Below are 16366 nucleotides of genomic sequence, written 5' to 3' on the forward strand. Positions count from 1 at the left end.
TCTCTCTCTGTTTTTCTGCAACATGAAGAGAGAAGAAGCCAAAAAAGAGATGAGAGAAAATGTATAGAAATAATTTGTTAAAATTTATAAATTCCAATTTAATATCTGGAGTTTTATTTGTTTTTTGTAAAATTATAATGACTAATTCGAATTTTTGAATTCAAGTGGTATTTATATGAGATTTTTCAAAAATTTATCTCATCTTTTAAATCAGAAGGAGTATTATATTAAATTAATGTCACGAACACCAAACCACTCATTACTTTTGTATATTTTTTAATTTTTAATTATCAACGGTGGACGTTCCTATGTTTGCTTTTATCTTTTCTTTTTCTTTTTTTGCCGTCTAATGGGGAATAGTTATGAGAAATAATCAGTAAACCAAGACGCAATCAATAAATTAGCATTGCAAACACCAATTCTCCGATATAAGAAGCTCTGCAATTTTCTCAACCATCACTCACAAAGGCAAACCAAAAAAAATGCCTTGGTGTTGTTGAAGTAAACTTAACCAAAAAGGGAAAAAAAAAAAAATAATATGAAGGGATTCAAAACCACAGAAGGCATGAATCCCCACCACAAAACAATAACAAGCCATGTTCTGCTCTCACAGTCTTACATCTTCACACTTATAATACAACAACTCAAAATAATTACATCTTCACAACTCTAGAGACTGATGATTTTAAGGAGAACCTTCATCTCATGTCCCTAATGGAGCTCTGTCATCTGGTCCGGCAAGCATGATCTGCATTTTTATGCATTCAAAATTCAGCAATGGCAATCAAAAGAATTAATACTGTAAAAAGTGTGCACTTTATCATGTTCAATCATCATATCACATTCCCATTCAACCAATCATGGCAAGTTCAAAATAAATATGCACTTTATTCCATTGTCATTTTGCAAAAATCAGTTTAGACCTTTCTGGGACATTAGATTCCATACAGTTCAAGGAGTTTCAGTCTTGTTGGTTTCAAGATTTCAACCGAGGGAGTGAACGACACTTACACGAAATGGAAAGCTTAAGACAGGATGAGACTGAAATCTGTTGAGTCCCACATTGGGGAGCCTCACAAATGAAGGGTGCGTAAAAATACATGGGGATCTTCCACCCACCATGCTAGTCTTTTGATCGTAACAAAATCTCGACATATATAGAATCCAGACCTCTATTAGTCCTTACTTATTCATGAAAGCTAGGTTTCATTCATTGCTGACCTTAAAAATTTCAGTCTCCTCAAGTCATTGCCATCTTAATCCTCAGAATACTATAAAATTGTTCAATATATACGTGTAACAGACTTTAAATGGCAATTACCCATTGATGAATGGTCAAGTTCCAACAATTTTTACTTTTAATTAAGGAACAGTTTAGAAAGGTCAGAACCACGTACATTACAGTCAAATGCAAACCTCCTTGCAAGCATGATAACTGCATTCCTTTCTCGCTCTGATTCGAATGCTAACACAATGTTTGGCCCGGCTTTGCTTGCCAAAATAGTGCTTGTGCTGCGGCATTTCCACCCTCCTCGAACTCCACAGAGCTATGAAAAAACAATAACAACAATGAACAAAGCTTGTTGGCCGGCCATATTAAGTTTATAAGGGACACAATAGAATTGATTAACAAAAAAGTCAACTCTAATGCAAGGTCAGGTTCCTACAAAACCATGAGACTTGTTTGATCATTGACACAAAGGTCCCGTTTGGTAAGAAGCATTGAAAATAAGGGATTAGGATTGGGATTGCAATTGAAAAAAATCATTAGAATAGTATTTAGCATGGGTAATTACTTATTATATGGGATTAGGCAAACTCATAGAGGTGGGATCAAAAATACCACTTCCCCCATAGTATTCTCTAATCCCACATACATAGGTTTGACTAATCCCATATAACAAGCAATCCTCATACTAAACATTCTTTTAATAGATTTTCTCAATTGTAATCATAATCTCAGTCCCTCATTTTCAATGCTTTCTACCAAACGCAACCAAAAGGCTTGCCCACCTGGTCTCTCTAGGCTAGGTTGGGCGACACAAGGATCATCTCAATCTTGAGAGGAAAAATGACAGTCATTTTAATAGATTCTAACCATTAAATCAATTAAACAGTATAACTTCATAAAAACAATTCTTTATCTTCAGCAAAAGAAGAAACTTAGACAATCATCACCAACTAAATGGCAAAAAAATCTGCTCAAAATAAGTCACTTTCTAGCCTTAAATGAAGAAAGTCTGAATTGAATTTTGGTTGGGCCAGCCCTAACTGACAGGTTTTTGTCTATAACTAGGATGCCATGCAAAACTTGAAATACCTGCATTGAAGATGAATAGTATTCTTTGGCAATTGTTGACTTTCCTTTACAAAGTTTCATCCTCATCTTTCCAACATGAAGTACATGAATAGACTCGGTTGAATGATGTAAACCATTCATTTGACTTACAACCACCTGTAACGTACAAAGTGTTGAGTACAATTATGATATTATTGTCATAAATCCAATCATCCATAACTTACAGCTTAAACTATTATATCCAATTGCACAATATGCATAACAATAACAATAACAAATGATATGTACATATAATTTAGGACCAATAGCTCAGCAACATCTTATATTGAAAGCTCATATAGACTAAGCCAATTACAAGAACGAAAGTTAAGAGTCAAGGTGACATACATTGAATTCAGTGTCATGCTTTCGCACAAGTGCCTCTACATAGTTTCCCAAACCGGCAGCTGCAAAAGAATATTTATACTAATGTTTTAGCTTCAACTTAATTGCATAAAGAAATATGTACATTCTTAAAATTGCGCAAAACATGAGGAGGTAGAAATTTTAAATTGAAAACATATAGAAACCATGCCTATTGATGAGTACTAGATCAAAGTGCTTGGTGGAGATTCGGAGTTAGCACCAAACCTGGATCTATCAGACCAGTTGTTGACAAGATGATGTGCTGGTCTTCTGAGATAATATCAACTTCCAATTTACGTCGAACATCGAAAGGTTCAGGGCATACACTGGTTTCGTGGCTCCTGGAAGAGAGAAAGTTGTATTACATGTACTAACACCCTGCAATCTCAAAATTGGAACAATACAAAGCTAACAAAATAACCCCCGCCCTTAGTTAATATTAGTTGATTCAACATGATAAATAGCCCTTAAAGAAAATTACGCCATCATTTTGAAAAATATTGGCTGTATATACACAGACAGTCAATATAAACATCGATTTAAAATAGAAGCAAAATTAAAGAAAGGGTTTTGTCAGACTTCTAGTTTGAACAAATTTGACAGGACCTGGACACTAAGGACCAACAGATATGGCGATAACGATCAATAGGTTTAAGATTATACTTTAGAGAAAAGTTGCTGAGAACTGTAATATTGGGAGGAAGCATGCAATGTTAATAAGAATACTAATAACTACTTAATGATTGCTTTAGTTTGCTGTAACACTAAAGGGAAAAACACTCGTTATCCCACACACACACAGAGAGAGAGAGAGAGAAGAAAACATAAGATGACTAAATATGCCATTCTGCTTACACTCTTTGGGAGTGACTGTAAATATAAGAGTGAAACTAGCTCAAACTGAACACAAACAATACCACCAGAATATTATGATAACTTGAAAATTTGCTAAAATTATTTGCAGCAGTACCTGAAATAAGCTCTTTTTTGGCACCTTCAGATGATACACGATACCATTGAATTGAACATTTTGAAAGTTCAGGAGCTTTATCAGAACAGGGTTGAATTTGCAAATATGAACCTAACGCTTCAGTCCCTTCTAGTTCATATAAATGAGAAGCATTTTCCTCACCGCTTTTTGCCCTTGCTAGCTGGAAAGCACAGGAGGAAAATTATTCTTCAGTTCACTAAAGGACCACAGATTGAACCTCAATTTACACAGTATCTTTCTTAGACAAATCATAGATTGCCAAAGGTTATCATTAAATAATATCAGTTTCTTTCTTTTACATATTTTTTTTTTTTTTAGATAAAAGCATTCCAAGACCATATTTTCAATAATGCTAATTAGATTTGAGTATTTGCAGTATCGTTTAACATGATACTGCTCACTATATACAGAATATTGTCATAGAACCATAGATAACATTAGTTACTAAGAAAACAAGAAGGTATTAAGCAAACCAAGGAAACTACTGGAAGATAAATAGTTGTAATGGCCCACTGTTAATGTAAAATCTACAATATGTCACAAAACACGTCATCCCAAAAGTGATCAAAATATAATCCATTTAAAATATCTTCCTGTGTGATAAAGTGACAACAGAATCGTCATTATGAGAGGGAAGAAAGGGAAATAGGAGAAAAAGAGAAGGAAAGAGGAAACAGAGGAGAAGAAGTCAGAGGGGATTGAGAGAGAAAAACATGGAAGGAGAGAAATAGAAAGAGACTGAATCAATTCAATGCATTACTTCAAATGATCATAGGGTACATAATGGGTCTGTGTATGCAGGCACTAATATCCCCCTCCCCACAGCTAATTAATTGCTAACTATATTTATATCATCATCCTCATATAACATACAGATTGGCTTCTCAACAACCCGAACAAAAACCAAATGAAAGTTACCCAGTTCAAAAGAATGCAAACATAGAAATTGAAATGTCCAAAAATATTTATACTAAAGAATATAGTTGAACAGAAAAATGATATAGAAATCAAGCACCATGTTAACAATAACAACCAGCAATCTTTTTTATAATTATATCATACATCAATTACATGAGTATTTTATAGAGGTTAAGGATGCTGCTCATATTTATAAGCACTTCAACGTAGCATATGATGGCAGGAGTACCTCTTTTTGAAGTCGAAGATAATGTCTAGACTTCTCAGCTAGTTGAGCCCTCAAAGCCCGAAGCTCAAGTTCCATATCCATAACCTAACATATCAACAATCAAGGCATTCAGTTCCTTAAAATAACTTTGCAGATGAAGTTACATAGTTTGTGTCAAGCACCAATATATCTTATCCCAAAAGCTTAACGGGTAGGACTTAGAATAGGGCAAGGAATTTTTTTTATAGGATTTTTTTTTATTTTATTCAACACCTCTTAACATGCCCTCACACATAAAGTCTCCTTGAACCTAAAGCAAAGGTAACGAACGCAATAGATAAAGTATTTTCTCGACAACTCGACTCTGATCCCTGGCCTCTTTTTCTCCAACAAAAATAATTAAGAGACTTGAGACCACCAAGTAACATACCCATATAAGCTTCCAATAAGTATGGAAGGGAATTGTTGATTGTTCAGGGGGGAAAAACCAGGTAGTGAAAAGGTAATTTTAGAAAAACACAATTATATTCATGTGATACAAAAATAGGAACAGCTAATCGACACATACCCTGCTTGGCTGATGAAGCATTTTGATTCTTCGAGCCTCATGAACCTCCTTCATTAATTGTTCCAGGTCCTAAATTTCCAACAGAAACAGAAAATGATAAACATATAGTTGGTATAGATCTTCTCTATTCCCAGCTTAAATGGTTTTACTGGCAGCCAATATTTTGATAAATAATATATCAAATACCAAGGGAAACATATCCTTAAATGGAGAGAATGTACAAAGTAATTCCCTAAAAGGACATCATCTAATCATCAGATAATCAGAAAAATCACGTCTAGATTTGTAAGTCTGAGGAGTAAAGATTCCTTAGAACAAGTTAGATAAGAATTCCAAAAAAGATTCCCTTCAAACCTGATATTAAGCTTTCAAGTTTCAACAACTTGAATTGCTCTTCCATTCCCTTCCAAGCAAAAAGGGTTTGAACTTTTAAGTTTAAGCCCCACAGCCTCTCTTTGGATTTTACACCACCAACAGGAAACCATGTTAAAAAAGTTGAAGGCTCCCATTAATCTAAGAGAGAACACCAATGTTACAGTGGTATTGCCAATCTCTGGTATGTCACCAGCTTTCCAACTTATCCATTACAAGTGATTCTGATACAGCCTTTCCCTCTTTATGCAGCTAGAGTGGCATCAGTTATACAACCCTAATGACCACAACCCTGTTCTAACTCTCCTACAACATTCTGTAATTCCCATCCCCCTACTTCTAGGGCCCATATGGGATGGTGGAATTTGGGAACAAAACAGAACATCTTAAGAATAGTCGTTAAACCTTTCCTTCTCCAAGTTCCAAATAGATTAGGAATGAATCACAGAATTCATGAAAACCACCAAATGCAAATATGCACCTTGGCCAAACTAAGTATAACTTTGCAAATTCAAACATGCACTGAGTTTAAGTTTTGATCTTGACTTCATGCATTAGTTAGACTATTAAACAAAAGTATTGGCACAAAATACATAATCAAGAAAATAGGGTTCAACAAGAAAAGCAAATAGCACAAACCTGCTTCCCAATAGCTCGATTCATTCTCTCATGCTCCTGAAGAGCCTCTTCAACTCTCTGAACTGCTGCTCTGGCATTCTCAATTTCAGAACGAGCAAAAGCTCTTTCCTCATCTACAAGTTTCTTAGCATCTTCAGAGGCCTGTAATCAAATTCAAGATTTCAACAATGGACAAAGAAATTCCTTATGTAGGATATAGAAAAAGGACAATCCCAGTTATAATTAAGAAGGGAAAAAGATACAAGATAATAGGTGTGATATAGTGGTGAGGGGTGCAAGTAGTTTAGCAAGAGGTCTTAGTTTCAAACATCTGATCAATTTTCACCCAAAAAGATAAATACAGATTTCCCACCACTCCATTAAGTTTAAATCACCTGCTTAAGAAAACTTGCAAGCTTCTTCACCTCTGCCTTTTCTTGTATTAATTCCCCTTCCCTTTGGCTTAATTGAACTGCTAGAGCTTCAACCTGAAGAAGAAATGCAACAAGTTACAAAACCACTCATTAAAAGGGAGTTTAAGTAGCCTATTGAACTTGTGGCTTGATGGTGAAAGTGTTTTGCTTTCATTTTTCAAAGCTTCACACGCGCATTCAATAAGAAAATAAATGGGAGGAGTGATGGTGTCAAAGCTTTTCAATCATGACTGACATTTGTCAATTAAAGTACTTCACACACAGACACACAATCTTTCTTGAAAGAAAAAAACGGAAGGCATTATGATATTAAAGCTTTTCAATCATAAGTGACATTCGTCAATGAAACTACTTCAGACACAACAAAAGCAGAATATTCCATTAAAAAAATGAATATTATGCAGAAATTGGCATTGATGTTATATCTCCTGAACATACTACACCAAAGCAATTTGATCGACACACTAAGAACAAAAATAATTAACTCCAGATTTAAAAGCTATACTTTTTCATGCTAACAGGAACAAGGGGTCAAGAAAAACTTTAAGTTGAATCCAGCCTAACCACTGATGAACTCCAAAATAAAAATTAGAGTCGTGCAAAGTCGTGGCAATAGTGAAATACATACATTCAGATGTTTATTGTGTACAAAGACAACAAAAGAGTAATGCAGTACAAAAAATGTAGAAACTAACCATTGCAATAGCATCCTCTACTTCCTCCTTGTTTCTGCCAGCCACACGCCCTTTCAAGGATTCAAGCAACTCTCTAAGCTTGTTCAAAAGAACATGTTTTTCTAATGATGCTGCTTCTCTAAGTCTAGCCTGTCATTTTTTCCAGCATATAACTAGATTAAATAATATGAGAAAGTAAATTTCTCTGCAAACTATAATAAGTTAATAACTAGTCAATTCAATTCAAAACATTGAAAATTAGGCATACATAATTGAAAAAACCCCAACAACTACGTTGAAATATATAAAAATTTGAAATTAAATAGAAAGTATGAAACCTCTTCAGATAACTTAGCAGCAGCAGCTAAACCCTTCTCAAATTTACTAGCAAGATCGCGAACTGAGAGACGTTTCTGCTGTTCCAATAGCAGTGCGGTCTCCCGTGCAACAGCTTCCTTCATAGATAACACTTTTGGGTCATCCTTTGTCTCTATGATCTGATTGTTAGCTCCAATTTTGTAACTAGGAAACCTATTAGAAGCGAATATCACATCTGCTGAAACCACAGGCACCGCCTCCTTTTGCATAGTGTCACCAAAATCACGGGACACCCTCGTCATTGTTCCGAGTTATTCACTCTATGTCCATCACAAAATACAACCTTTAGCTACTACAATTGAGCTGGTTACAGTTCAGAACTTAAGTTTGAAGAAAATATATCTAAAGAAGAAAAACATTCAGTTTAAGAAACACAGCCAAAATCAAAAACTTCTAAATTGAGATATCACACTACCCATTAAGCTTGTGGAAGTCAAGGCTAATGATTGGAAGAAAAACCAGCTAAACCCTATATGTCCGTGTTTCCTTTACTTATCAATTGTTTTAACTTCACTTTTCCTGTGGTTTTGAGCTGAAGTAATCAAGAAAAAGCTACCCCAGACCAAAAAAAATTCAAAAAAAGAAAAAATGGAAAGTAGGAATTACAGATCATGAGAAGATAAATAGTAGGCTCAGTTAGGCTTGAGATTGTTGGATCAGAGGCAAAGGGCTAGCTCCAATTGGTGATGATCCTACGAGGCTACGACAGAACAATGCTTTAGAGAGAGAGAGAGAAAGGGTTGGGGAAGAGAATAATGAAAGAAAGATGGAAACTTTGCTTTTTGAAAAGAGAAAAGTGAAGAGAAGAGAAAGGGGAATAGAGGACGGCGCCGTCCAAGGCCGTTAGTTCTTGTGCGTAAACCTTAACGTTTATGGTTGTTCCGATCGAAGGGGACACACTGACGAACAGCTTCAACTGATTATGGGATTCTGTGATGTGTTGTGTTGTGAACTATGATGCCTTATGCTTTAAACCAAGAACTCTGCAGGCGGCCCGACCGGCCAAGGGACGTAAGATTGCTGTATTAGCGTATTTAATCCTCATCAATCAACTTAAGATATATAAAATTTATAACAAAGTCCATTTTAGTCGGCTCTTTTTTCTAATCTTACGCAACATGTAATGTCGTGCATCTCCACTGTAATAGAAAATTTTCTCAATGATATATCTATATTTTCTAATAAAAATATATAATTAATCACCATAAAAAATAATTATTTACTTGTTGTTCTTAACAAAAATTGTGAAAATAATCTATTTCATTTCTCAATTCTCATTCCCTATGCAGTGTTAGGGAAAAAAATATGTTTAGTCTTATTTATTATTTTTTAACTGTTCTCCTATTTTCATAAAATTTTAACTTATTGTTTTATGTTATTAGGAGTATAATAATAAATTATTACTTAGAATAAAATACCTGCTCGTTCCTAACTTAGTCTGAGGTTATCATTTTCAGGCTTTAAACTCAAATTTACTTTTCTAAGTGATCATCATTCTTTTTTTATAGGTATATATCATCCATATTATTTAAAATAATCGTAAAATAATTTTCAAATGAAAAATTTAAAACTAATAAATATAAACAATAAAACTAATAAATTTTATATGTTTGTAAAATATAATACATATAGATTATTAAATACTCCCTTCGTTTCAAAATATATGTCGCTTCTAAGAGTTTGTTTGGTAAGAAGGAAATAATTGGGAGAGGAATAGATCCTATATCTATCTATATGAAGAAAAAATCATGTGACGAGGGGGATTCTTATTTGTACAAATGGTACTTTGAACTTGGAACGAGTATAAAGAAATTAACGATACTTCTTTATCTTTTGAGTTGTTCTGTCGGATCGGTCGCTCAAGACCTTTGGTCTCTACCCAGACCTGATGAAAAAGATGGGATCACTTCTTATGGACTCGTTGAGAATGATTCTGATCTAGTTCATGGCTAACGGAGGAAAGATTTTAATAAATTTTATTTAAAAAATAAAAAAAAATATGTGGTTAAAAGCTTTTAATTGATTAGTATTACTCTTTTATCTTATAGTTTTTTCTTATTAAAATTTTAAAACCTCACTTCTTTAATTTTTCAAATCAAGATCATTAAAATTTTCCTTTCCTTCCCCTCCTCTCCATTTTCCTCATAACAAACATAGGGTAAAAGAATGACTTGGTCCAAAATACAAGTCATTTAGAAAATAATTAATGTTTATTGTTCAATTTTATTCTTGTAATTAATACTTAAATATGACTCTTTACATTTCTCTCTCTCTTTTTTATAACCTCATTTAATATGGATAAAGTCAAAAAAAAAATTTCTATTTAAGATAAATTTGGTGAATTGATTACCATTTTTTTATTTTAACGAATTAGTTAAAATGATTTATGTTACTGGAGCATAAAATTTTTTTCATTCATTTGGCTATTTGAATTAAAGATCTTAATTAGTTGACCAGATCATATTGTAGAGTCAGTCACGGATTATAAAGAGATGTCTTGTTAGATTTTGGTACTCTTAAATACAGAAGAATGTGAAGTAGAAGACAAGGCATTTAACTATATGAACAAGAGTTGGCTGTGGCTATGACATCAATTAGATTGAAATTTCTTTTAGGTTGGAGTTGGACATAGAATGATTACTTAGCAATCATCATTACCAATAATACTATTACCAATAAAAGTTAGATAATTAATTTGGAAAAGACTAATAAATTAATTAAGTTAATTATTTGTAAAGAATACATTATAAATTTAAAAAACAAAATGGATTGAAATCTTATATTTAAAACTATTAACTAACTCTTATATTTAAAACTGAAAGTAATATTTTTTTTGTTTTAAGTTAACATTGTATACAAATTTAAAGGCCTTCCTAATGTCTGGTCTATGTACATTGTGTTGGAATCTCTCTAAACTTTATTCTTTTTTTTTTTTTTGATTGAAAAATTTTAGGAAAGGGGTCAGGCTCACCCACGATCCAAGGGCAGGGCCCCTAACACTTGATTCACTGGGGCCTGTCCCTATGGGCACGGGAGCATGACAAGCAAGCCTTTTTTTTTCTGGCCCAAAGGTAGGAATTACCCAGCTTCACTACGCTTGTAGAGATGTCTCCCCCAGCGCTGCGACTGGAGCCACAACAAAGTGACACTCCCCAGGATCGAACCCCCTCCCTTTGGTGAAAGAGTCCGACCCCTTCGCCAGCTGAATCCACGGACGAGGGGTCTAAACTTTATTCTCAATGAAATGACTTGAGTTGTCTTCTTATTAATTGATTATATTTGGATAATTAATTAATAGAATTAGATTTAACAAAAGTGACTAATTTTTCACAACATAACCAACTAATATTTAAATTCTTATTAAGAAAAATGCTTACATTTAGTATCAAATAGTGTTTCAAATAGAATTATCTTCAATAGAAGATACATATACGTAGCAAAAAAATATATATTTAAAAAATTAAAAAATTAGAAAGTTCATTAAAAGAAATTAGATTAAATTGTTACTTTGGATCACACTTTCAGAAAAGTCAACCATTTGTGCAAATTGGCTTGCTTATCAAGTGTCATGTACAACAATTTAACTTATTTTTGGGTGAACGGTTTATTCAAATATATAGACATGTAGACCGGTGAAAGCATTTTTGTTAAAAAGTCTCATTTACAAAATTTATAAAAAAAAAATACTTTTGAAAACTTTATAAACACGAGAAGGATAGACAGAGAAAAAAAGTTTAATGAACTTTTATTTAACTTAGAAAAAATAAAAAAAGTTAAAAATTATTAAATTTCAAATTATGTTTGGTAACGTAATTTTATTTGGTGTTAAGAACACTAAATTTGTAAATAATAACAATTTTTATTGAAATTTTTTATTTAGAATTTAGTCATTTTTAACTTTTTTTTTTGCCATTTTCTTTTCAACTTATTCCTTTTATATTTATATTCTTACTTTTCTTTCATAAATATATGGTGTTTTTTTTGCCGACTTCATAAATATATAGTTAAAATGAGCAAAGCAATTTTTCTTTGTAATGGCAAAGTGATTATTTAACTGGTCACATGAGAATTAATTCAGATTTCAATAATATTTAACTTTTAAATTCTAAAATGATTTTTAAAGTTTAATAAGATAAAATAATGAACATGATTTACAAAAATTAAGTAAATTAAGAATCAACCATCAACAATTGAATAAAAACGAAAATAAGCAGAGTTAAATTTATAATTTCGGAAAAAATGGATTTAGGGGAGAAGGAAAAAAAAAAAAAAAAAAAAGGGAAGCACAAACCACTCTGCAGAGGACGCTGCATCGCCAAGGATCTATCTTCGGCTTCTTCCTCATCGGCCCCTCCTCAAGCAACCAGCAAGGGAGAGAGCCTTCACTTTCCATCCCATAGTTTGAATCTCTATGAAACCTTAACAACAATGGTGGGACCCAAAAGACATTTCCTGCCTCTCGTTCTCATCTCTCTTACTGCTTTCTTCTTTTACTCCTACTACCACTCCTCTCTCCCACCTTCAACCTCTGAGTTTAACCCTACTTTCACTGTCTCTAATCCCATCCACACTCAAAACTACAAGCCCAGTTTAACCAATTTTTCTTTCATCGTCAAAGTTCTTGCCTTTAACCGCCTCGATTCAGTCTCTCGGTGCCTCCAGTCCTTGGCCAATGCCGATTACCTTGGTGATCGTGTCAACCTCCATGTGTACATCGACCATTTCACCCACCAAAATGGGTCGTCTACTACAGTGGATCAAAAATTAAACGAATCGCGTAGGATTTTGGAATTTGTTGATGGATTTGATTGGAAATTCGGTGATAAGCTCGTGCATTATCGAACGACCAATGTGGGTTTGCAAGCGCAGTGGTTGGAGGCGTGGTGGCCAAGTTCTGATAACGAGTTTGCTTTTATTGTTGAAGATGATTTGGAGATTTCGCCGCTTTATTATGAGTTCATTAAGAGCTTGATTGTGAATTTCTACTACAATGCTTCGAATTATAGTCCATCAATATATGGAGCTTCACTGCAGCGACCAAGGTTTGTTCCAGGTACTGTCATCTCATATTTTTCACCTTTAGAAATTAGAAAAGCTTCACTTGTTTTGTTGAAAGTGATTGAAGTTAAATATTCCATAAATATGTCAGCTTCTTGGATGATATTGTCTGTGTTAGAAGTTGAGAGAATTCGGATAGAAATGACTTTATATATTCTCTTTGAAGTGAGCAATCTGATCTGTGCTAACTAATTCAATTCCTTATTCTAGCCGTTTTTTTTTTTTTTTTTTGATAGTATCCTTATTCTAGCCGTTAGTCATGGTCAAACCTGTTAATTATACGTTGGGGGGGGGGGGTAATTAGATGGGAGCGCATGCAGTGTATTGTGTTTCCTCAAGCAAGCTTGGTATGGATCTTTAGTCAGAATATCAATACAAGTTATTCTCATAGCATAAAAAGTTAAAACATGGTATCATGAGCATATGATGTTTTGCTGAAAGGGAACTCCTCTGGTTGCGTGTGACTATTTCCTTCACGATATATTGTGGATTTGGGGCTTAGCCGTTGTATAGATGTAGACGACTGAGAAGCGAAAAGAAGTTCCACCTACTTGCACCTTGTGTTATTTTAGAATTGGTTATGGTTATTACAAACTAGGGAATGGTCAAACTGTTTGGCAAGAATGCTGTGTGACTTTCCTCGTTTTCACTACGTTATTCTTTCCCTTGGTAATTTTCTTCTGTTGGTTTATGATAAACTACTTGGGACATATCATGTTGGTTAGAAATAAGACCATATATTCGCTCCAGGACTATTTGTGGACTACGGTCCTTGATGATTGCTAAACCTTTCATAACTTCTATTTATTGATGTTTTACTAATAACCATTGGTTTCCAACTCAGGTAAACATGGAAACAAATTGCAATTGGATGATAGGACAAGGCTTTTCTTGTATCAATTGGTTGGCACATGGGGTCAAATTCTCTTTCCAAAGCCATGGAAAGAGTTTAGGTTGTGGTATGACAAGAACAAGTCAAAGGACATAAGGCCATTTCTTGAGGGGATGGTAATCATAAGTCTTCACCTTTTTTAAAAATTCTTTCCTCTCTTTCATCCCATTACTAGTTTTCGTTGGCCACCTAACTTCGTTATGTCAGCCAGCAGTTTGTACCTAAGTTCAGTTCTAAAACCTTGTGCAGGTGACTACAGGGTGGTACAAAAAAATGGGAGAGAGAATATGGACTCCTTGGTTCATCAAATTTATTCAATCTCGTGGTTACTTCAATATTTACACAAATTTTTTGCATGAGAGGGCTTTGAGTGTTTCTCACAGAGATGCCGGAGTCAACTATGGGAAAACTGCTGGACCTGACTCTCAATTACTAGACGACAGATCTCTTGATTTCAATATTTTGGAAATGCACCCATTGAGTAGCTTAAAATGGTTTGATTTTTGCTTCAGAGAGGTAATCCCTGCAAGGGTTGTCACGAACATGGATGAACTTGGACTTCTGCTTCCCTCTTTGAACAAGCAGGACAGTGTCTTTTTGGTGAACCTTTTTGAGGTATCAGGTTCTGTAGCTAGAAATTTACTGTGTCATTTTGAAAGTTTAAATATCAGGAATTATATACTTTTGGGCCCTGAGTCTGACTCCTTATTTGATCTAGCAAGGAGGGGACATCCTGTGATTAATGGGGACCAATTTATCAAAAGTGTTGGATTGTATAAGCTTAGTTCTCTAGGTTCACGGTTTGAGGCCATCAAGAGCATTTTGGCAAAGGCTTATGTAATTAGAAAGTGTTTGGAAAATGGGTATAACTTGTGGGTGGTTGATGGGAACGTGCTTTTTCTCAGTGCTGATATTTTTTCAGAGTCCAAGGATCCCAATGATGATTTATTTCTTGCACCAAGCTTGGAACTCTTATATGCCAGAAGCTCAACTACTGCTAAGAAAATATGGGACAATAACTTGGTATCGAAAGTTGCCTCCATGGCAGAGGATATGGCAAGAAAAAGTTCGCTTTCCCATGGTGACCTAAGCTTTGTGCATGTTATAGCAAACATTTTGGAACAAAATGGTGTGAAGTTTAGAAAACTTGATGAGACTACCTATGGCATGAAGATTGGATCTGCTAATGTTAATAAATCTTCTTTAGGGGATAAAAATAAAAAGTTGGTGTACTGGTCAGCAGAAATGGGACTGGAATCAATTCAGAAATGGCTTGAGGAGTTGAATTTGTGGGTTGTGGACCAAGAATCCTCATGCACTGCTGTGGTCTGTCACAAGTCATAGCATTTAGGGTCAGCTAGAAGTAGCTATAATTTTTTTTCTTTTTTGAAATTAATTCGTATTTTTCTTCTTTTATTTTAATTTTGCTTATATATGTTTCCACTTAGTGTACTATCATCTGCAACAAAGCTAAAAATTTCCCCCTGTATGAATCTTGGGCAACATGGGCAAGATGAAGCTAGATGGCCCGAAAAAGCAGCTTGCAAAGATTATAATGAAGGAATACTTTTGACCATCTTCCTTTGTAAGTACTAAAGTTGAATAGTATTATTTTTCTTTCTCGGTAATAAGAGTTAGATGCATGTTAGTTGAGTTGCTGAACCTCTCAAACCTTGCCTTGCCAAACATCAATGCCTCATTCTAGACCGCAAATTGTTTGTTCACCAACTGTATCTCCTCATATTATCCATGCCTGATTAAGCGTGCGACTGATAGAAGTATTTTCAGTGTCCGCACTAACAAGATCTTTACTGGTCGTGAAGCTCAGGAATATCTTGCAAAGGATAGTCAATCGAAGAGAGAATAATCTTTCAACAGCATGATACTTCCTAATACTACTTCCGCTAAATAGATTAAAAAAATTAGTTAAGTAAATTATTTATAATAAATAGATTTTTTTCTTTTCTAGAACATTCTTATTGATCATGTGTATTAGTTAAAATTAATTTTTAACACATGCAACTAATACGAGAACTATCTTAGGGGAAAAAAATATCAATAGGAGAAACAAAATAAATATGATCTTATATTCAGAAATAAATTGAATATTAAATTAGCTCTTATATCAAAGATAATATAAAGATTTGAGGAAAGTATATAAAACAGGTGAATCTTGCTGTTTTTCTTTCGTATGATCCTCCAGCTCAAGTATATTCGGAAAATATCAAAGCGGACAAATCGTTCTCATACTCAAAATAGCCTAAGAATTAGATTAGAAGATGGGTTTTCAACGCAGTGTTGAGAGAAGCATAACCTAGTTAACTGCATTTAGGAAAACGGGAGTTCTTCTGGAGTCGTGTGCCACAAGGGAGGAGGGATAGAAGATCTAGTCAGAAGAGATAAGAAAGGAAGGAAAGCGGGTGAGAGAGAGGTGAAATTCATATAGATGATATTTGTAAGCAGTTTTTTTTCTTAAAAGAAAGAAAGAAGACCATATTTTTCTTCCTTTGCCTCATGGATAATCCTCCTTTTCAAAGTACAAAACTGCAAA

The 16366-nt window shown here is 34.2% G+C and overlaps 1 protein-coding gene and 1 pseudogene across 1 annotated transcript; one reads left to right on the forward strand and one right to left on the reverse strand.

The window, feature by feature from the left end:
- Positions 1-377: 377 nt before the first annotated feature.
- Positions 378-8719, reverse strand: LOC114737056 (stomatal closure-related actin-binding protein 1-like; annotated as a pseudogene).
- Positions 8720-12187: 3468 nt separating this feature from the next.
- LOC114737055 (uncharacterized) lies at positions 12188-15393 on the forward strand. The gene is made up of 3 exons (XM_028924955.1): positions 12188-12918; positions 13768-13931; positions 14065-15393. The coding sequence occupies exons 1-3, from the start codon at positions 12294-12296 to the stop codon at positions 15157-15159; spliced, it is 1884 nt and encodes a 627-aa protein (XP_028780788.1). The 5' UTR covers positions 12188-12293; the 3' UTR covers positions 15160-15393.
- The last annotated feature ends 973 nt before the right edge of the window (positions 15394-16366 follow it).

This window comes from Neltuma alba, unplaced genomic scaffold, assembly GCF_004799145.2.
Source record: "Neltuma alba isolate B1F8T4 unplaced genomic scaffold, ASM479914v2 tig00013401_pilon, whole genome shotgun sequence".
Classification (NCBI taxonomy): Eukaryota; Viridiplantae; Streptophyta; class Magnoliopsida; order Fabales; family Fabaceae; genus Neltuma; species Neltuma alba.